The sequence below is a fragment of the Staurois parvus genome, unplaced genomic scaffold (genome assembly GCF_062004578.1).
Source record: "Staurois parvus isolate SC_StPar_1 unplaced genomic scaffold, SC_StPar_1.0 ptg001880l, whole genome shotgun sequence".
NCBI lineage: Eukaryota > Metazoa > Chordata > Amphibia > Anura > Ranidae > Staurois > Staurois parvus.
The window spans coordinates 44,021-65,650 of NW_028319676.1; the positions used below are offsets into that span (position 1 = coordinate 44,021).

The 21,630-nt window shown below is 43.2% G+C and overlaps 1 protein-coding gene across 1 annotated transcript in view; it reads right to left on the minus strand.

The window, feature by feature from the left end:
- Positions 1–21,630, minus strand: part of PKD1L3 (polycystin 1 like 3, transient receptor potential channel interacting) — a 73,098-nt gene that overhangs the window by 31,803 nt on the left and 19,665 nt on the right. Inside the window, exons 9-18 of the mRNA XM_089664311.1 lie at positions 20,154–20,282; positions 15,772–15,988; positions 14,907–15,100; positions 11,400–11,630; positions 9,988–10,089; positions 8,770–8,945; positions 7,182–7,328; positions 4,057–4,247; positions 3,576–3,778; positions 1,675–1,858 (exon numbers count right to left, since the gene is read on the minus strand). Coding sequence (XP_089520437.1) covers positions 1,675–1,858; positions 3,576–3,778; positions 4,057–4,247; positions 7,182–7,328; positions 8,770–8,945; positions 9,988–10,089; positions 11,400–11,630; positions 14,907–15,100; positions 15,772–15,988; positions 20,154–20,282 — 1,774 coding nt within the window. The remainder of the gene's footprint in view (positions 1–1,674; positions 1,859–3,575; positions 3,779–4,056; positions 4,248–7,181; positions 7,329–8,769; positions 8,946–9,987; positions 10,090–11,399; positions 11,631–14,906; positions 15,101–15,771; positions 15,989–20,153; positions 20,283–21,630) is intronic.

Consider the following 21,630-nt stretch of genomic DNA (forward strand, 5'->3'; position numbering starts at 1 on the left):
ACCAGGAACTTTGATGAAGACTGGTGAGTGCTTAGACCCAGCTCCATGGGTGATCCTGTATCATCCGACAGGAGGACTTGCTTATGCATTTATCCTTGTTGTGTTACACTATTTGATTTATTATTATTTCTCTGTGACCATCACTTGTTTATTATTGCTCTGTGCCTTTAGGCTGTCTTCTTCTGTCTAAGCAGAGCTCTTTCTCTCACCGTACTTGTGTATATCCCTCCCCCTGCCTCTCTCTGTAATCTCTGTATCCTGTCTACCTGAATGCATCTTCCATGAGGTTTACAACATTAACATTTTTCTACCTATGATTACTCTCCATTAAACGGAACATTCAAATGGGTTTCCTTATCTGACTTCCTCAACATGTGAGTTTATTAATTGAGTTAAACTATCTGACCCGATGCAAGGGATAAATTCAACACCACGTGGTATAGCTGTATACATTGCTGGAGATAAATGTGTCAGAATAATCCTGCTAGTGTCTGCATGACCCTTTCCACTGTTATAGCTACAGGTCTGCAAGCCTGATCCTTGACCTTAACACTTATACTATACCAGTTGGTATAAGCAAAGCCTTAAGAGAAGCCATTGAAAATAAATGCCTCTGCTTTGCCTAAAATGGCTAGAATATAATGTCTAGTTGCTCAGAGTAGTTCTACTCTGCTACTATATTTTCACCAGTCTGGGTGAGTTTTCCTAGGTCCTTATAGAGGACCAAGTTAAGTGATCAGGGGATCAGGTTCAGGAAACACTGTATTGTACACCCTCTAGGGATTGTTAACAGGCTCAGTTACTCAAGGTGTTCCACTGATCTCACCTTTGGCTTGTTCCTTAACTATGCTTCCCGCTTGATCTCAATCCACAACTGCTTGTTAACGACCTTTGGCTTGTTTACTGACTGCTCTTCTGCTTGATCCCAACCTACTACATCTTCTACCAGACCCCGGGTTGCTCACCTCACGACGGGGCGGTCCTGAGGAGTGCCACCTGGCATTAGCAAGCAGCAAAACTCATCTCCACCATCAGAAACTTTGATGAAGACCGGTGAGTGCTTAGACTCAGCTCCATGGGTGAGTCCCCAACATCCGCCAGGAGGACTTGCTTATGCATTTATCCTGCTGGTTTTTGCATTACCCTTTCTACTGCTATACCTACTGGTCCACAAACCTGATCCCTGACCTTGACACTTATTCTAAACCAGTTGGTATAAGCAAGGCTTAAGGAGATAATTTTTAAAGTAAATGTCTCTGCTGGAAAATAATGTCTGTCTTGTTGCTCAGAGTAATTCTACGCTACTACAACTGTACACTATACCCAGTCATGGTGGGTTTCTCTAGGTTTCTACACAGGACAGTGTAGTGATCTGGTTGAGGAAATACTGTATCATACACCCGCTAAGGGTTGTTAACAGGCTAATTTACTTGAGTTGTTAAGCTGATCTCACTTCCAGGGTCCCAGACAACAGTGACGATCAAGCAAATGGCTGGCATTTACCACCTCCTCACCAAAACAGAAAAAAATTAATACTCCATTAAAAAAAAAAAAGCTACTTTTCTTACACATCTTTAAATTTTCTGTCTGCTACAAAGTTACTGATTTTCAATGTCATGATGTAAGACTATCAAATGTTGTAAGCTGTGCATTTTAACAGTACGACTTACGCACCAGTCACACGTCGGGTGTTGTCTTGACTCACTCCTTGCATACAGACATAGTTCTGGATCAGATTAGAAATTGCCTCGATATATTCAATAAATGATTCGTTATTTGGGGTTGGCAAGTCCTCTGGGCTATCACCAAGAACTTGGATGATGTATTTCTGTAGGAAATCTACAATGCCTTTTATGTCCTGGGGGAGAGAAGAATTCAGTGTTCAACATGCAAGTTTCCCAAATGCACTGGTGGGTTCTTTGCCATACTTGATGATCCATTGAGTTAGCCAAGAAATGGTGTCACTCTAATGGCAAATTTTCTGTTTCCATTTACTGCTTACAAAGAACAAGACTCTGTTACTGAAAAAATGTTAACACTTTTTCATAAATATAACACTTAATTGTTCTTACATAAAGTAACAAATTAGTTGTGGTTTATTGGTACTTAAAATATGGTTTCAACTTTCAAAGGAACAGTGGAAAGGGTCTAAATTTGGATTCTTCTTGCCAACTGTCATGAAAGCTAGTGGCGCCTGGATTATCAAGTTTCCTTATTCAGTTAAGAGTAACAATTCATAAATTGAACCTGTGGGAGGGAAAAGGTACCTCCAGGTTGCTGCAGGCTGCCTCCTCTGTACAGCATACATCAAGATACCCTAACCTACCCATACCTACCAATAAGCTGCCTGGTCATTGTCACTTGCCCCAAACCCACCAATGGTATGTGCTTTACAAATTGTGATGGGTAAATCTGGAGACCAATACTAAGACATGTAGCACTTAGGAGTCACTAGAGATTTGGGTCCTCCTTATAGTCCTGAAACAGCCAGGCAACAGGCATTTCCTTCCTGACTTGCACTCCAGAGACAGTAAACAGTCCTTGAGCTTGTTTTTTTTTAATTTTATTAAGGGGTAAATAACTTGGATGAGGATGAGGGGTACATAGAATGCCAGAGGAACTGTAACACTGAGGACAACTTCCTGAAACTATGTACAAGTAGTCAGAAAGGGTTTTCTCTTCTCTTTTTGGTGAGCTAGCCATCCTCTCCCTGTGTACCTCCTCAGACTTCAGATGAAATCTCTTCACCCAGCTGTCTGAGGGAATCCCTGGCCAAGAAGTCCCAGAAGCTGCCACCATAAATGAAAGCAGTCCTACATGGGGGCTAGTCAGGCTTCCCACTGGAATGTCCTTTCCCCATATCTGGACAAGGGGTGTGGTGTTACTCACTCAGTCTCTCCTGCAAGCTTGTGGGTTGGTGTCAAGTCTCCTGCTTGGGGATTGGTCAGGATCCTCTAGAGTGCATACCAGCCACTCCTCACCCCCTCCCACTGAATTCTATAGACTTCTTCAGGTCTCTAGATCAGGGGAGGTACCAGAGAGCTGGTCTGCAGAGCCTCTCAACTCTGACCAAAATGTGACCCCCTCTAACTATTCCACCAGGCTGCTGTTTAGCCTCTAACTAAAAATAATCATCTAGCTCCCCCTAGCTACCTAGGAGGGTGCTACAGACATATACTCAGGAGGGGGTGGAACTAGTACCATTAACCAGGATACTTGATTGGTAAATGCATGACAGGGCATATTCTATAGGGGAGCAGTAGCAATATACAGGCACCTTAAAGTGCTCCTTGTTTAAAGTGTTCCCTGCCACAGCACAGTAAATAACAAGAATCCAACCTGTACGGTTATGTCTTTAGTACAGTAAGTTCTGATTGGATGTGCACTAACTCATTATTAAATAAAGCTGAAGGAGTGTCATGTGGGCAGAGCTGAAAAAAACCCATGTACAAATCTGTCCACTAGAGTCCCAGAGATATAAAGAAGGTTGACCTGTGTGACGCAACCCACAAGCATCACAAACATCTTATTCCACCCTATTACCATCCTTGCCCCCTATTATTTTGCATCCTTACCCTGAGTAGCTCCTGTCTCACAGCTTCCATGACCGGTGGTTTTGCAGTCAGGGACACCCGCAGTTTTTTTATAGTGGGGTTCACCTGGTTCACCTGCACCTGGATGAGCTGGAACATCTGTACAATCAGGAGATTCACTGGCAGCAAAAGAGCTGAACTCTGGATGCTGATCTTTATTTGGGTTAAGGTTATAAGAAAGTCCCCTGTAGAGAGAGAGAGAGGAAAAAAACAGAACCATAGAGCCCAACTGGCATAATTATCAAATTGTTTCCTAAACTACTGAACAGGACCCAAGTTGGGTTGAGGATGTGTCTGTGATGGGTCACCACCTGACTGTGCGGCAGACATGGACTATGTTGTCCAAGAAAATCAGTGGTGAATGAAAAAGTACAATTGTACTTTTTTTAATTGAAAAAGCCTTTATATCTGTGGCTGAAAGAGAATGCCATAGGACCTATATACGAGTACCATATATGAGTACCTGTCTGTGAGTCTTCATCTGAGTGATCATTCCAGAACATGATATTAATGACCAGACTGCAGAACAGGAGGCACATACAGCAGCAGATCCGCTGCACGCGAGTGAATGGGCTCCATGGACAGCGAGTCCACACAGAAAACCAGAGGTGGTCCTTAAGAAACTTCTCTACAGTACCAGAGAAGAGCAGATATCTGGAAATAGAAGGTGGCATGAAGTCACATATTTGGCTGATGAGAAGACACAAGGATGAATCACTAATATCAACATACTGCTGGTAATCCAACTATTGTCCCTTGACAGCAGAAAAATCTAATTCAAATCAATATTTGGCATGACCACCACTTGTCTTCAAACCAGCATCAATTCAATTCATCAAGCTCTTTTGAAGAAGCACATCAAAAAGGGCAACGTTGAAGACCATGGACGCAGATGAAAGACACTTCATGCTTACTTTCCTTTGACATCGGAAGATGTCCAGCAGATCCACCAGTGCAGAACTGGCAGAAACCAGTGGGACTCAGATACACCCTTTTACTGTCTGGAGAAGTCTGGCCAGAAGAGCTCTTCATGAATGAATTGCGGCTAAAAATCCATACCTTAGACAAGGAAACTAGGTTAAGTGACTCGACTATGCAGGAAAACACTGGGGTGCAGAAATATGACAGAAGGTGCTCTGGACTGATGAATCAAAATTGGAAATATTTGGCTGTAGCAGGAGACAGGTTGTTCGCGAAGGACTGGAGAGCGGTACAATGAGTGTCTGCAGGCAACAGTGCAACATGGTGGACTTGCAAGTTAGGGAGTTGCAGATTTTGTCAGGATCAATGGTGTCCTCAATGCTGAAAAATACAGGCAGCTACTTATCCATCATGCCATACCATCAGGGAGGTGTGTGATTGGCCCCAAATATATTCTGCAGCAGGACACCCACCCCAAACATACAGCCATTGTCATTAGGAACTAATCAGTGTAAAGAAGACCAAGCAGTCCTGGAAGTGATGGTTTGACCCTCACAGAGCCCTGATCTCATCATCATGGAGTCCGTCTGGTATTACATGAAGAGATAGAAGGATCTGAGGCAGCCGACAGAAGATCTTTGGTTAGTTCTCCAAGATGTTTGGAACAATCTACGTGCCGAGTTCCTTCAAAAACGTGTGTGCAAGTCTACCTAGAAGAACTGATGCTGTTTAACACTATGAACACTTCTGCTTCTGAAAGCATTCTTAATTTAAAGCTTTTTTTCACAACTGCCTATAACTTTTGCGCAGTACTGTATATATACACAACATATAAACAGTATATATATATATATATATATATATATTGGGTTGAATACAATACAATCTACAGAGACAAGTCAGCCACAGAGAGAGCTGTAATGAGCTGCACAAAATTACATGCAGCCTGTTAATTTTGAGTTTCTTTTTATAGGAAATACAGTATGCAGCATAGAAAAACTAGTAACAGCAATACAAGCCACCACTGAAGTTTCATCCAGCAGCCAAAAGAATTCTGTCAGGTTTACTGGCTTCTGAGCAAACAGCTTGTGCTTGTACAATTGTGGAAGGTACAAAATGTGGGCCTGGCTCTCGTTCCATGGCAGACTCTATGTGAAGGGCAACCTGAAGCATTGCTCTGCAGAGAACCGTGGTTGTCCAAGAGTGGAGTGCGGTGGGGTGGAGGAGACGATGTACCATTTCTTGCTTCAGTGCCCCTTCAATATAGAAGTCTACAAGCGGGTGGGTGGGGCTCTGGGGATCCCTTTCCTTTCCCACTTGAGTTTCGCAGAGTGGTCTTATGGTGCCTTTCAAACTCACGAGGACTTTGATTTTGAGACACTTTTTCTAGTTAGCTTAGTAGTCCGCTACTACACGTGGAATGCACGCTGTCAGTTTTCCATTCGTAAAAAAGTCCTTCCTGTCGAGGTGGTGGTGAACAACATTCTGGGTGAGGTTGGGAAGATTCAGGTGGTGGCCGGCAGCCTGCACAAAGGCGTGGAGGAATGTCAGGTCCCCGTAGCTGCTGTCTGTCAGTCTCTGGGGGCGTGGCTTCTCTCTCTGTCCTTTCACGTCCCCTAGATTTTTGTAAGATCAGATTGTTGGAAAGAAGGCTGCATGCATGTTTCATCGTTCCTTAGCCTGAGGGGCGGGGGGGTTTCGATGACGGTCAGGTTTCTTAAGATGCATTGTAAAGATAATAATAATAATATTAAAATATGATTGGTTTATGTTTTTCCCGGCAAAAAAAAGCCGTTTCCTGTTTTCTATGCTGAAGTAAGCGATTTTTGTTTAATTATATATATTTATTTTATTTATTCTGTATATATGTAAATATGTTTTTTTATTATGTTGTTTGTTTGTAAGATTTTTTAATAAACAAAAATATTTTACAAAATGTGCCTTATCGGCTCCCTGATCATCTGACCCACAAGGTCACCAACTTTTAAATGAAGCCCCATCTCTGTTCTGGAAAGTAGGAACTGTATGGGGGATTCCTAAAAAGTGGCGGGTATATAATAAACCAAGGTCCTTTGGATCCATAGGGTTCCTCCAGAGGTTGGTGGGGGTTCCTTGAGCAATGTCTGCCTCTCAGATAAGTTCCCACTGACACCATTGATTTTTGTAGCTGTTGGTAAATGGGGGATTCTTCCCTCTGACCATAAATGTTTGGAGTATTCTTCAACTGACCATCCCACTAATGTACGGTGGGTTGTAGATATAGTAAATGTTTTCTCTGGTTCCCCGTGACCGGAAAGTTATTTCAAGGGTTCATACATGTTAAAAAGGTTGAGAAGGGCTGTAATAAAACCGTACCCAAGTCTCCTAACATCAGATCGAATTAAAAAGCTCAATGACAGTTCAGTCCAGGGGGGGACTGACCATTTGGAAACTCGGGCACTGCCCGAGGGCCCGGGGTCAGTAGGGGGACCCATGAGATGCCCCTGGTACCTTTTTCATAGGCTTTTTTGAGTTTGGGCAAGGACACAGGGGCCCCATGATCCCCTATTGCCCGGGGGCCCCATGAGTTGTCAGTCCGCCCCTGGTTCAGTCTCTAAGAAACAAGCTTCATTCATGCCGAGAATATTTCCCTCGGTCATCTCTTATCCTTTGTTATACTAGACTCACCTCAAAGACATCAAGTTGGCTTTGGAGGCTGATGGGAAGATCCGGTCCAACTGACAGTCGGCCAAATCTGCCGCTAGCCAGGAGTCACACAGGAAATACCACGTCTTCTGGGCAGCAAGATCCGTCACAGAGACCCGATGGACGTACCTGTCATGGAAAGCACCAGTAATAAAATCTATAATCGGTCAAGTCAAAAATGTGAGATAGACCAAAATATATGACATGGCGAAAAAATCCGTCCTATACAGAAGTGCTGTGCTGATTACAAATCTCTAAGTGTTAATGGACACCAATGCAGCAAGTAACAATTTCTGGAAATATCGATGGACAAGCTTGGAAAACGATTAACCCCTTCACGTCTAAGGGTGAAACAAATCTTAATGCCTAAGCACAATTTTGCAACGTTGACCTGTGTTAGTAAAACCGTCCATATCACCACAACTACTTTGTACATCCAGGTGAATTATACTGCCTTTTTTTCAGGACAAATTGGGTTTTTATTTGGTGCTGAATGGTAATGGATATCTCCTGTTTTTTTTTATTATCAAAGGAAAACTGACCCAAAATAGTAAAAAAAATTTTTTTTTCAAATTTAGCTGTGTGTTTCTTGTTACTACCATAACCTTCCATCGAAGAACAACCCAAAATAAATTTTCCAGCTCTTGACGATCGCAGTGATACCACATATGTGTATGTTATTTGTTGTTTGTACCCGGAGTACAGCCCAGAAACAATAGTCCCATTTTTTTTTAACCAAAAACACACTGATACCAATTTAAAAAAAAAAAAAATCCTTCCATAGTTTGTTCAGCCTGAGGCAGGCTGTGCTTGAGAAGGGGGCGTGTTCAAGAGGCAGGCTGCGATTGGGAGGAGATAAAAAAGGACACGAGGGGGCGCCAGACTAAGTGTAGCAATAAAGGGTAATTGTTTTTTTTTAAAAGTCAGTTGGCAACTTACATCAGGAAGGAGTATACAGGCATCTGATTGGGAGAGAGTGTGTGCCAGAGGCAGTATGTGATTGGTCAGGGGGTGTGGTGGCTGAACAAACTACCCAATCCAGGCATGCTGTGTCTCTGCACAGTGTCCTGTACCTCCGAATGGCCAGCCAAAGGATGAAATCTGACCACGCAAGTACAGATCAGCTTTGTGTGGTCAGTATGGAACAAGGAAGAAAAGTGACTGGCAGGATCAACCAGGTATTTCAGATGGAAGAAGTACATGAAAATGACTACGGGGTGGATTTATTAAACCCCAACGGACTGTGCACTTTACAAGTGCAGCTGCTCCAGAGCCTAGTAAATCAAGTGAAGCTTCACTTTGCAAAAAATATCCAATCGCTTGCAAGGAATATAAAGAAAACAGCACGATTGGAGGGTGGAAGTTTGCAGTGCTTACCCTCACTTACTAAGCTCCGGAACAACTGCACTTGCAGAGTGCACAGTCTATTTGCTTTCTTCATTCCACCCCAATGATTTATAAAATACACATATGTGAACAAAAGCATAGAAAAAAAAAAATGAAGGTAACATATACTTTAACATGAGTCTGTTTACTAATGATCATACGACCATCCCCCGTTTGCACTTACCAGGAGGGACTGCTGCCGGAGTTGCTGTGCCACAATCGCAGGCTGTGTAGCTCTCCCAGGGGTCGGGTTTTCAAAAGAAAGACATCCACTGCCCCTCTATGGAATATTTCCTTCTCAGAATCTGTTATAAAATGCGGGTCACTTTGTCCTTCAGATCCATATAGAGTTAGGACCACCTGGCAGGACACATGTGTTGTGTGTCAAGAAATGTTTTAATAAGCACTATTTTGCCTTCACATATTCAGCCACGACCAAAAATATTGTCCCCCCTGCATCTCTGTCCGATAACGCACCACTTCACCCAGAAAATGGCTGCAATTACAAATGTTTCGGCATTCTCATGTTTATTTCTTTTGTTTGTATTGGTGACACAAATAAGTGAAGGAACAAAAAGCCAAATCTGTCAGCAGTCACATGATCATAAAGGTCCCGATCTCAAGTAGTGATTGGGACCTTTCTATAAGGTGCTGGTAAATGTGCCAGGAGTATACAGGGTGCGCAGTCTCAGCACGTCTGTTTACTTTTGATATGTAAATGATGGGAAAGGGGGAGAGGAGAACTGGTTTCCAGTACAGATAAAAGGAAAGGCTACGCTCCAACCAGGATGTACATTCTGTGTATAGACACCCCCTATACATTGTTCTGTGGGAGGGGATTGACCTGACCCCCCCCCGCGTGGGGGGGGGGGGGCGTGTGTGTGCTTGTAATAAAACAGGAGGCTGGGGTTGAAACCAGTCTCAAAGTGAATTCCTACTGCAACCTGAGAGTGTCGTGTGATCATTCCTGGGTAACGGGAGCTCCATTTTCCCTACATCTCAACAGAGCTAAACCAGTTGGAGGCGCAGGAATCGTGGAGTTTAGCTGCAGTCGCGGTAAGCGAAGTTCGCACAGCTTTATGGGGGATTACTGCGCATCCAACTGCGAGTACTCACGGTAAAGAGAAATTCGTTGAAAGCGAATTTCCAAGACAGCGGCCACTTGGCGTCAAGGCCCTGCCACCGAGAGGCTGCATATTTGCATACTGTCAGCGTGAACAGGTTAACATTTGGTCAACCATATGTCTCCAAATACAGTCAACAGCCAGCACAGACTTGGTACAGGGAATCTCGTTTGAAGAAAAAACCTCACATCACTGGCAAGTCTGAGATGGCTGTACATGACCGACTAACAAAAACTGAGAGTACACCACACAAGGTCAGAGATGAACATATCACATACCTGAGAGGTGGTTCCAGATCCCATACGGTGACCAGTACATATCTTGATCATATATCGGCAGTGAAAAGCGGGGTCATTATCTGTAAGAATGGCTACTCGAACCTGTAAGGGAAAATAAGACATATACTATATATCACCTGAAAGTGGATAGGATATATTAGGTAACAAGTGAACTTGTTGTCCCTGAAGTTGTTGTGTTGAAGGCAGAAAAACTGGGCAAATGTAAGGATTTGTGCAACTTTGAGAAGGGCCAAATTGTAATGACTAGAGGACTGGGTCAAAACAACTCCAAAACTGCAGCTCTTATGGGGTGCCCCTGGTCTGCAGTGGTTAGGACTGACCAAAAGTGGTCCAAGAAAGGAGAACTGGCAACATGGTCATGGCCAGCCAAGACTCATTGATGTCGGTGGGGAGCAAAGACTGGTCCATGTAGCCAGATTCCAATAGTGGAGCTACTGTAATGCAAATTGCTCAAAAAGTGAATGCTGGTACTGATAGAAAGGTGTCAGAACACACAGAGCACCGCAGTTTATTGTGTATGGGGCTGTGTAGCTGCAGATCAGTCTGGGTGCCCATGCTGACCCGTGTCCACAGCCAAAAGCTCCTACAATGGACCACGAAGCAATGGAAGAAGGTGGCCTGGTCTGATGAATTCAAGAATGGTTTGAGGAACACAACAACGAGTTTAAAGTGTTGACCTCCACATTATCCAGATTGCAGAACAGCTGAGCATGTGGGATGTGCTGGAAAACAAGTCTGATCCATGGAGGCCCCACTTACAGGACCTAAATGATCTGCTACTGACGGCTTGGTGCCCGATACAACAGCATACCTTCATATGTCTAGTGGAGTCCATGCCATCAGCAGGTTATGGTGGGTGTTCATAATGTTATGGCTGAATGATGTATATATACACAGTATATACATTATATATATATATATATATATATATATATATATATATATAAATTTTCGGTCAGTTTAATGATAATCCTTGCCCTCTATGGATCTGAGTAGGAAAAGTGGGAAAATGTTGGATAGCTGTTCAAGTCCCAACGTTCCAAATCCAGTGGACTCACACCATGGGTGCTGGCACGGGGTAAGAGCCCGTCCTGACTCTGAATATGAGCAACTGAAGAGAAATCCTGTTGCTGCACTACCAAGCAAGCCTGATAGTCAGACAAGTGGAAACAGCCTCAGCCAAGCTCCGTCCAAGCCATGACCCCAGTGCATTTTGCCCCCCCCGGTGCATAGATCAAGACTAAGCCCTTGGGAAGGGGAAAAAAGGCTATGAAAGTTGTGTGATTTGGAAAAAATCTATATGTGCATGGCCAGTCTAAATATTAAAACAGAAATGTACCAGCCCCTCTGCGGTTGCCCTTCCCACCATGATAAACTGATCTTCATCTTACCTTCTTCAGGTCCTCCTGATCTTTCTTCTGTGCCCACACCACCACAATCAGGAGAAATCCAACTAAAGCACCTAGCAGAGCCAGACCCACCGGGTTATTGGCCACGTTGGCAAAGAGTGCTAGACTGTCGCTGAGATCCACCACGTGCGGCATGACCAAAAATGTGCTGGCGAAGAAGGTCAGGTGGTTACACAGACAGTGGGTCTCAGAAGGCGTAGTTCGGGCACCAACCTGCAGACATAGAAGCAAGAAGCATGCAGTAGACCAGCCTTTCTCAACCTTTTCAGCACAGAGGAACCCTTGAAATAACTTTCCCGTCTCAGGGAACCCCTGCTATAGTAATGTCTATATCTACAGTCTTGATACATTAGTGTGATGGTCAGTGGGAAGAATTCTCCTTACACTTGTGGTCATTGGAAAGAATTCCCCCCTACAGATTGCTACAAAGGTCAATGGTGTCAGTGGGAACTTATCTGAGAGGCAGAAATTGCTCATTGCTCAAGGAACTCCTAGTAACCTATGGAGGAACCCTAGATGTCCATGGTGGAGAAATCCTGATCTAAAGCCAATAACAACATTTTGTCCGCCCTCACATTGCTTTGGCATATAGTGAGCTCCTCCTAGTAAAAAATAGCTTCAGCTTGAAGGCCTACCCATGGAAGAACCCCCCCTACCATGTTTCACCCAGTAGGAGCCTAACATGTTTTTCCTAACCACCTCCCACCTACCGTATAAGGAAATGACAGATGGGCGGGAGCTCTCTTGTTCTGGGAGAACGTTATATGACATCCTCCTACCATAACTGTACAAAAGGGCATCGGTGGTGCACTGTGTCCCTAGGACACAGCAGATCACCGTCGTGGTAAAGAGCCAATGATTTTCGAGTGACCATCGAATTTGAGTGATCGGGAATGTTGGAAATTTTTTTAAAAACAAACCAATTTCTAATCAGCGATGGGAGAATTGTGTGAGAAATGTAATCGAAAAAGAAATGAGCGTAAGCTGTGACCTGGAAAGAAAAGAAAATTCTTGGCCACTAAATTTCTTTTCTGTAGCAACATGTGAAATTGAAGGCTTGGTTGGCCGAATTTGAAAATCAATGGTGGCGTCATTACAAAACGTACAAACTTTCAGGATTTCTAAAGAAAATTTGCTCGGATTTCGACCCATGTACAGTGGGGCAAAAAAGTATTTAGTCAGCCACCAATTGTGCAAGTTCTCCCACTTACAAAGATGAGAGAGGCCTGTAATTGGCATCATAGGTAGACCTCAACTATGAGAGACAAAATGAGAAAAAAAATCCAGACAATCACATTGACTGATTTGGAAAGAATTTATTTGCAAATTATGGTGGAAAATAAGTATTTGGTCAATATCAAAAGTTCATCTCAATACTTTGTCATATATCCTTTGTTGGCAATGACAGAGGTCAAACGTTTCCTGTAAGTCTTCACAAGGTTGGCACACACTGTTGCTGGTAAGTTGGCCCATCCTCCATGCAGATCTCCTCTAGAGCAGAGATGTTTTGGGGCTGTCGCTGGGCAACACAGACTTTCAACTCCCTCCAAAGGTTTTCTATGAGGTTGAGATCTGGAGACTGGCTAGGCCACTCCAGGACCTTGAAATGCTTCTTACTCCTTCGTTGCCCGTGCGGTATGTTTGGGATCATTGTCATGTTGGAAGACCCAGCCACGTTTCATCTTCAATGCCCTTGCTGATGGAAGTAGGTTTGCACTCAAAATCTCACGATACATGGCCCCATTCATTCTGTTCTGTACATGGATCAGTCGTCCTGGTCCCTTTGCGGAGAAACAGCCCCAAGGCATGATGTTGCCACCCCCATGCTTCACAGTAGGTATGGTGTTCTTTGGATGCAACTCAGCATTCTCTCTCCTCCAAACACGACGAGTTGTGTTTCTACCATACAGTTCTATTTTGGTTTCATCTGACCATATGACATTCTCCCAATCCTCTTCTGGATCATCCAAATGCTCTCTAGCAAACTTCAGACGGGCCCGGACATGTACTGGCTTAAGCAGGGGGACACGTCTGGCACTGCAGGATCTGAGTCCCTGGCGGCGTAGTGTGTTACTGATGGTAGCCTTTGTTACGTTGGTCCCAGCTCTCTGCAGTTCATTCACTAGGTCCCCCCGTGTGGTCCTGGGATTTTTGCTCACTGTTCTTGTGATCATTTTGACCCCACGGGGTGAGATCTTGCATGGAGCCCCAGATCGAGGGAGATTATCAGTGGTCTTGTATGTCTTCCATTTTCTAATTATTGCTCCCACAGTTGATTTGTTCACACCAAGCTGCTTGCCTATTGCAGATTCAGTCTTCCCAGCCTGGTGCAGGTCAACAATTTTGTTTCTGGTGTCCTTCGGCAGCTCTTTGGTCTTCACCATAGTGGAGTTTAGAGTGTGACTGTTTGAGGTTGTGGACAGGTGTCTTTTATACTGATAACAAGTTCAAACAGGTACCATTGATACAGGTAAAGAGTGCAGGACAGAGGAGCCTCTTAAAGAAGAAGGTACAGGTCTGTGAGAGCCAGAAATCTTGCTTGTTTGTAGGTGACCAAATACTTATTTTCCACCATAATTTGCAAATACATTTTTTCCAAATCAGCCAATGTGATTGTCTGGATTTTTTTTCTCATTTTGTCTCTCATAGTTGAGGTCTCCCTATGATGCCAATTACAGGCCTCTCTCATCTTTTTAAGTGGGAGAACTTGCACAATTGGTGGCTGACTAAATACTTTTTTGCCCCACTGTATGTCCTGCATTAGAGATGTCATCATAGATCAGGGTCTCCCCATGGAGTTAGAGATGTCATCATAGATCAAGGGCTCCCCATGGAGTTAGAGATGTCATCATAGATCAGGGGCTCCCCATGGAGTTAGAGATGTCACCATAGATCAGGGGCTCCCCATGGAGTTAGAGATGTCATCATAGATCAGGGGCTCCCATTGGAGTTGGAGATGTCACCATAGATCAGGGGCTCCCCATGGAGTTAGAGATGTCATCATAGATCAGGGGCTCCCATTGGAGTTGGAGATGTCACCATAGATCAGGGGCTCCCCATGGAGATAGAGATGTCATCATAGATCAGGGGCTCCCCATGGAGTTAGAGATGTCATCATGGATCAGGGGTTCTCCAAGGAGTTAGATATGTCATCATAGATCAGGGGCTCCCCAAGGAGTTGGAGATGTCATCATAGACCAGGGTCTCCCCATGGAGTTAGAGATGTCATCATAGATCAGGGGCTCCCCAAGGAGTTAGATATGTCATCATAGATCAGGGTCTCCCCAAGGAGTTGGAGATGTCCTCATAGATCAGGGGCTCCCCAAGACATGGAAATCAGTTCTCGGGTTTCTCCATGGAGAACGGCTGCGTTAGATAAACCACAATTTTGTTCGATATGTTATTCCCACGGTGGAAGAATAATGTTACATCCTGCCTTTATTGGCGCTCCACTATGGTCACACTGAGCAAATCATATCCCCTACTTACATGGCAGCCATAATCGTTCCATTCTCTCCTATCTCCATCCCAGAAGACGCACTGGCTGGCGAACAGGCTGACCGCAAAGTCCACAGACGTCCTCTGTGCCCACACACTCTCATTGGTCACCGCCACGCTGATATAATAAACACCGGTGCCATTCATGAACATGTCTGAGGTCAACACCCAGGTATATAATCCATCTGTATCTGTGGAAAATCAGAGTTTTGTGATATTAAGGGCACTGTTCTCCCTTACTTTCATGTATTGTTTATGTTTTTTGTTGAATTGCAAGCAGTTATCATTTTGTTTTCTGTAGGATGACATCTAGCGGCATTTTTGTCCAATTACAACTTGTTTACTGTGATTTGGGCATCTGCTTCTGTCCTCCCCTCCTGTTTAGTGCTAGTTAGTTTAAAGTGTTACTAAATGTGACACTAAAATCAGTTCGCTCTCCCCGGACCCTGCATTCGAGGATAGTGACTGCAGGGTTCTTGGAGAGAAGATATAGTGAATGAGGGGTCTGGGGAAAGTGGATATAGTGAATGCGGGGTCCGGGGAGAGCGGATATAGTGAATGCGGGGTCCGGGGAAAGTGGATATAGTGAATGGGGTCAATATAGTTGGGAAATATATTTTTAAAATATATTTAAAATATATTTTTCTTCCATGTGGGAACCAATCAGCTTCCAGGGTTTATTTCCAAAGCTTAACTGAACAAGCTGACGCTAGAAACTGATTGGCTCCCATGCACAACCGCACCAGATTCTGAGTGCTCCAGGTTTAGTAAATCCCCTCCTATAGTGTCTTGCAGATGCGTGAATAAGGACTTCTCCCATAGACCTGAATGAGTCACCTAGAATCGTTGTCCTTACCATCCGGGAGGGAGAAGTTCTGCAAGGAAAAGCTGCTGTTGGGTTGTTCCTGGAACCATAGGTGCAGGGCGATTGGTACCACGATGTCCGGCTGCACAATCAACACTACGGTGTGGTTATCAGAGGTTACATTTATACTCAGCATTAGGTTCTTGTCTTTCTTCATGCTCATCTTGGACTCGTTGACTGGTGAGCTCTGATTCTTGACCAGTACAATCTACAAATAAATGCATGTCAGGATCCAACAGACCACAAGAGACAGTCTTTACTGGAAGGTATTCTAGTAGTTTTTACGGTACATTCTCTGGATGTCAGAGATCCCCATGAGCCCCAAATACTCAGATGTTCTGACATGCAAATCGCTATGAGCTCCTCTGGTCACTGGCTTTGGCCCACCCCATACCATGCTTCCTTAGTCCTCATGCACACTGGAACATTTTTCTGCTGGCAGCAGAAAAACGATAAATGCGGCAAAAACGTGTGTAAATGCAGTTCCGCGTTTATTACATAGTTAGTCTGGATAAAAAAAGACAAAAGTCCATCCAGTTCAACCATTAAAAAAAAAAAACTTACAATCCTACACCCACATTTGATCCAGAGGAAGGCAAAAAAACCAGCAAAGCACAATCCAATTTGCCCCTGCAGGGAAAAAAATTCCTTCCTGATTCCGCGAGAGGCAATCGGATATTCCCGGGATCAACTTTACCTGTAAATGTTATATCCAGTTATATTCTGTGTATCCAAGAAAAAATCCAGGACTTTCCTACAGCAATCCACTGAGCTGGCCACAACCAACTCTTGAGGGAGACTATTCCACATTCTCACAGCTCTTACTGTGAAGAAACCTTTCCGTGTTTGGAGATTAAATATTTTTTCCTCCAGATGTAAAGAGTGCCCCCTTGTCCTCTGTGATGACCTCAGGGGGAATAACTACACCGAGTTCACTATATGAACTACTGATATATTTATAGATGGAGATCATATCCCCCCTTATGTATTATACATGGAGATCATATCCCCCCTTATGTATTATACATGGAGATCATATCCTCCCCTTATGTATTATACCTGGAGATCATATCCCCTCTTATGTATTATACATGGAGATCATATCCCCCCTTATGTATTATACATGGAGATCATATCCCCCCTTATGTGTTACACATGGAGATCATATCCCCCTTATATATTATACATGGAGATCATATCCCCCCTTATGTATTATACATGGAGATCATATCCCCCCTTATGTATTATACATGGAGATCATATCCCCCCTTATGTATTATACATGGAGATCATATCCCCCTTATGTATTATACATGGAGATCATATCCCCCTTATGTATTATACATGGAGATCATATCCCCCCTTATATATTATACATGGAGATCATATCCCCCCTTATGTATTATACATGGAGATCATATCCCCCTTATGTATTATACATGGAGATCATATCCCCCCTTATGTATTATACATGGAGATCATATCCCCCCCTTATGTATTATACATGGAGGTCATATCCCCCCCTTATGTATTATACATGGAGATCATATCCCCCCTTATGTATTATACATGGAGATCATATCCCCCCCTTATGTATTATACATGGAGGTCATATCCCCCCCTTATGTATTATACATGGAGATCATATCCCCCTTTATGTATTATACATGGAGATCATATCGCCATCTTATGTATTATACATGGAGATCATATCCCCCTTATGTATTATACATGGAGATCATATCCCCCCCTTATGTATTATACATGGAGATCATATCCCCCCCTTATGTATTATACATGGAGATCATATCGCCATCTTATATATTATACATGGAGATCATATCCCCCCTTATGTATTATACATGGAGATCATATCCTCCCCTTATGTATTATACCTGGAGATCATATCCCCTCTTATGTATTATACATGGAGATCATATCCCCCCTTATGTATTATACATGGAGATCATATCCCCCCTTATGTGTTACACATGGAGATCATATCCCCCTTATGTATTATACATGGAGATCATATCCCCCCCTTATGTATTATACATGGAGATCATATCCCCCCTTATGTATTATACATGGAGATCATATCCCCCCCTTATGTATTATACATGGAGATCATATCCCCCCTTATGTATTATACATGGAGATCATATCCCCCCTTATATATTATACATGGAGATCATATTCCCCTTATGTATTATACATGGAGATCATATCCCCCCTTATGTATTATACATGGAGATCATATCCCCCTTATGTATTATACATGGAGATCATATCCCCCCTTATGTATTATACATGGAGATCATATTCCCCCTTATGTATTATACATGGAGATCATATCCCCCTTATGTATTATACATGGAGATCATATCCCCCCCTTATGTATTATACATGGAGATCATATCCCCCCCTTATGTATTATACATGGAGATCATATCGCCATCTTATGTATTATACATGGAGATCATATCCCCCTTATGTATTATACATGGAGATCATATCCCCCCCTTATGTATTATACATGGAGATCATATCCCCCCCTTATGTATTATACATGGAGATCATATCGCCATCTTATATATTATACATGGAGATCATATCCCCCCTTATGTATTATACATGGAGATCATATCCTCCCCTTATGTATTATACCTGGAGATCATATCCCCTCTTATGTATTATACATGGAGATCATATCCCCCCTTATGTATTATACATGGAGATCATATCCCCCCTTATGTGTTACACATGGAGATCATATCCCCCTTATGTATTATACATGGAGATCATATCCCCCCCTTATGTATTATACATGGAGATCATATCCCCCCTTATGTATTATACATGGAGATCATATCCCCCTTATGTATTATACATGGAGATCATATCCCCCTTATGTATTATACATGGAGATCATATCCCCCCTTATATATTATACATGGAGATCATATTCCCCCTTATGTATTATACATGGAGATCATATCCCCCTTATGTATTATACATGGAGATCATATCCCCCCCTTATGTATTATACATGGAGATCATATCCCCCCCTTATGTATTATACATGGAGATCATATCGCCATCTTATATATTATACATGGAGATCATATCGCCATCTTATGTAGTATACATGGAGATCATATCCCCCCCTTATGTAGTATACATGGAGATCATATCCCCCCTTATGTATTATACATGGGGATCATATCCCCCCCTTATGTATTATACATGGAGATCATATCCCCCCCTTATGTAGTATACATGGAGATCATATCCCCCCTTATGTATTATACATGGAGATCATATCCCCCCTTATGTATTATACATGGAGATCATATCCCCCTTATGTATTATACATGGTGATCATATCCCCCCTTATGTATTATACATGGAGATCATATCCCCCCTTATGTATTATACATGGAGATCATATCCCCCCTTATGTATTATACATGGAGATCATATCCCCCCTTATGTATTATACATGGAGATCATATCCCATCTTATGTATTATACATGGAGATCATATCCCCCCTTATGTATTATACATGGAGATCATATCCCCCCTTATGTATTATACATGGAGATCATATCCCCCCTTATGTATTATACATGGAGATCATATCCCCCCTTATGTATTATACATGGTGATCATATCCCCCCCTTATGTATTATACATGGAGATCATATCCCCCCCTTATGTATTATACATGGAGATCATATCCCCCCCTTATGTATTATACATGCACGGACACATGGAAAAAAATTGCAACAGACTGGGGTTGATTTACTACCTTGATTTATGGCCAATAGACTGTGCACTCAGCAAGTGCAGTTGCTCCAGAGCTTAGTAAATGAGCAGAAGCTTTCCTAACTTTCATCATCCAATCATGTGCAAGCAAAAATCCTGTTTTTTTTAATTTCCTTGCACGTGATTGGGTATTCTTTGAAAAGTGGAGCTCTACCTCATTTACTAATTTCTGCAGCAACCGCACTTGCAGAGTGCACTGTCTGTTTGCCTTTAGTAAATCAACCCCAATGCCTTTTATTGAGTTGAGTTCAGGGACTTTGGCAAAAATAAAACACCAAAAGCTCTTAAACTCGTGTTCATGAACAGCAATGTGCAGGAGGCCTCATTGGTAAGGTAGGCCTCTTCTAACAGCGAAGGGTCAATAAAGGCACAAGAGGCAGAGAGAGGCACCGGGAGCATGGCCAGATGAAGGAGCATGCATGTCGTGAACCAGGCCCGGACTGGGACAAGTTACGTAAACCTGCTGCGGCCTGACGTTTTGGTTATGTGGTGGTTTACTACCGCTTTAGGCAACCCATTTTCCATGAATGAGTTAGGAACTCACCTCGATGTAGTCGGTCAGGTTTGCAACATCAATGGCCCCATCATCTGCACCGAGCTCAATGTTAACCACGGGCCCGTCTATTACCACAGGACTCAGGTGACTGAATGGGTTAACGGACAGAGCTAACACCTGCCATGAAGGATAAAGAGGCACGTCGGTACAGCAAACATGGACATTTCATTCTTAAAAAGTACTTATTACCCAGACACAGTGGAGGCAAATATTTTAATAAAAAGTGTGATATACTCCGATCAGTCATAACATTCTGACCGCTGAAAAGAAAAGTGAATAACCTTGATTATCTTGTTACAATGGCATCTGGGATACATTAGGCAGCAAGTGAACATGTTGTCCCTGAAGTTGATGTGTTGAAATCAGAAAAAACAAGCAAGTGTAAGGATTGGAACGTCTCTGACAAGGACAAGACTGTAATGGCTAGACAGCTTGGTCAAAGGAACTTCAAAACAGGGGTGCCCATAGCGAAAGAAAGAAAGAGAAGAATAGCGCAGGGCAGACATGACTAGGTGAAGAGGGAGAAAAGACAGGAAAGGGTTAAGTTAAAGGGGAAGGGTTAAAAAAAGATAGTAAGGTTACCTGATTGGTGTTAGTAGGTTTGGGTGGGATCATCCTGAATCTTGGGGGAGTGCTGGGGGGTTGGAGGAGCCAGTGCTGGTTAGCAGCTGAAGAGAGAAATTCCCGGCCGCCCTCCCCTGGGGTGTTTGTTCTGTTTGGCTTGTTTAGTTTGGTGGCAGTTGTTGGTCTTGATAGGTTGTTAATGGTTTGTGATGATAAGTGTATGGTTGGGACCCATCGGTGGTGTGGTGTGCCCGGGTAAATTCCAGTTAACCGAGGTTTAACTGGAAGGTGGATGTCTACCTGCGGAAGGTGTGTCCTTGTCTCCGAGTCGGTGCGTTGCGGCTGGAGGCCTAGTAGGAACATTAAGGTGAAGGTTCCGCAGGGGGAGATCAATATTGTTTTGGGTGCCTGCCTAGACCAACAACTCATTCCGTAAGTTTTTGGAGGTTTCTGTTTTAAGGAATGTTTTCTGCAGATTTAAGTAAAATTGTTAATAAAAGGCCGTGAAGTCCATTTTACTTCAACAAAGTGTGGTCTCCTTTTATTTGTGGATGGAGTGTTGGGAAATGAGGGTTTTTTTCGGAGGTTGGGTAAGTATGTTTTTGGGGGTGTTAGTATTTGACAACACATCTCTTCTACACTATTCATGGAGTTCTTGTGCGATGTTTCCGGTTTGCAGTGGTCCAAGGAAGGAGAACCAGTGAACCGGCATCAGGGTCATGGGTGTCCAAGGATCATAGATGCACATGGGGAGCGAAGGCTGGTCTGTGTAGTCCTACCCAATAGAAGAGTTACTGTAGCTCAGATTGCTGAAAAAGTTAATTCTGCTACCGATTAAAAGGTGTCCAAACACACAGAGCATCGCAGTTTGTTGTGTATGGAGCCTGTGTAGCTGCAGACC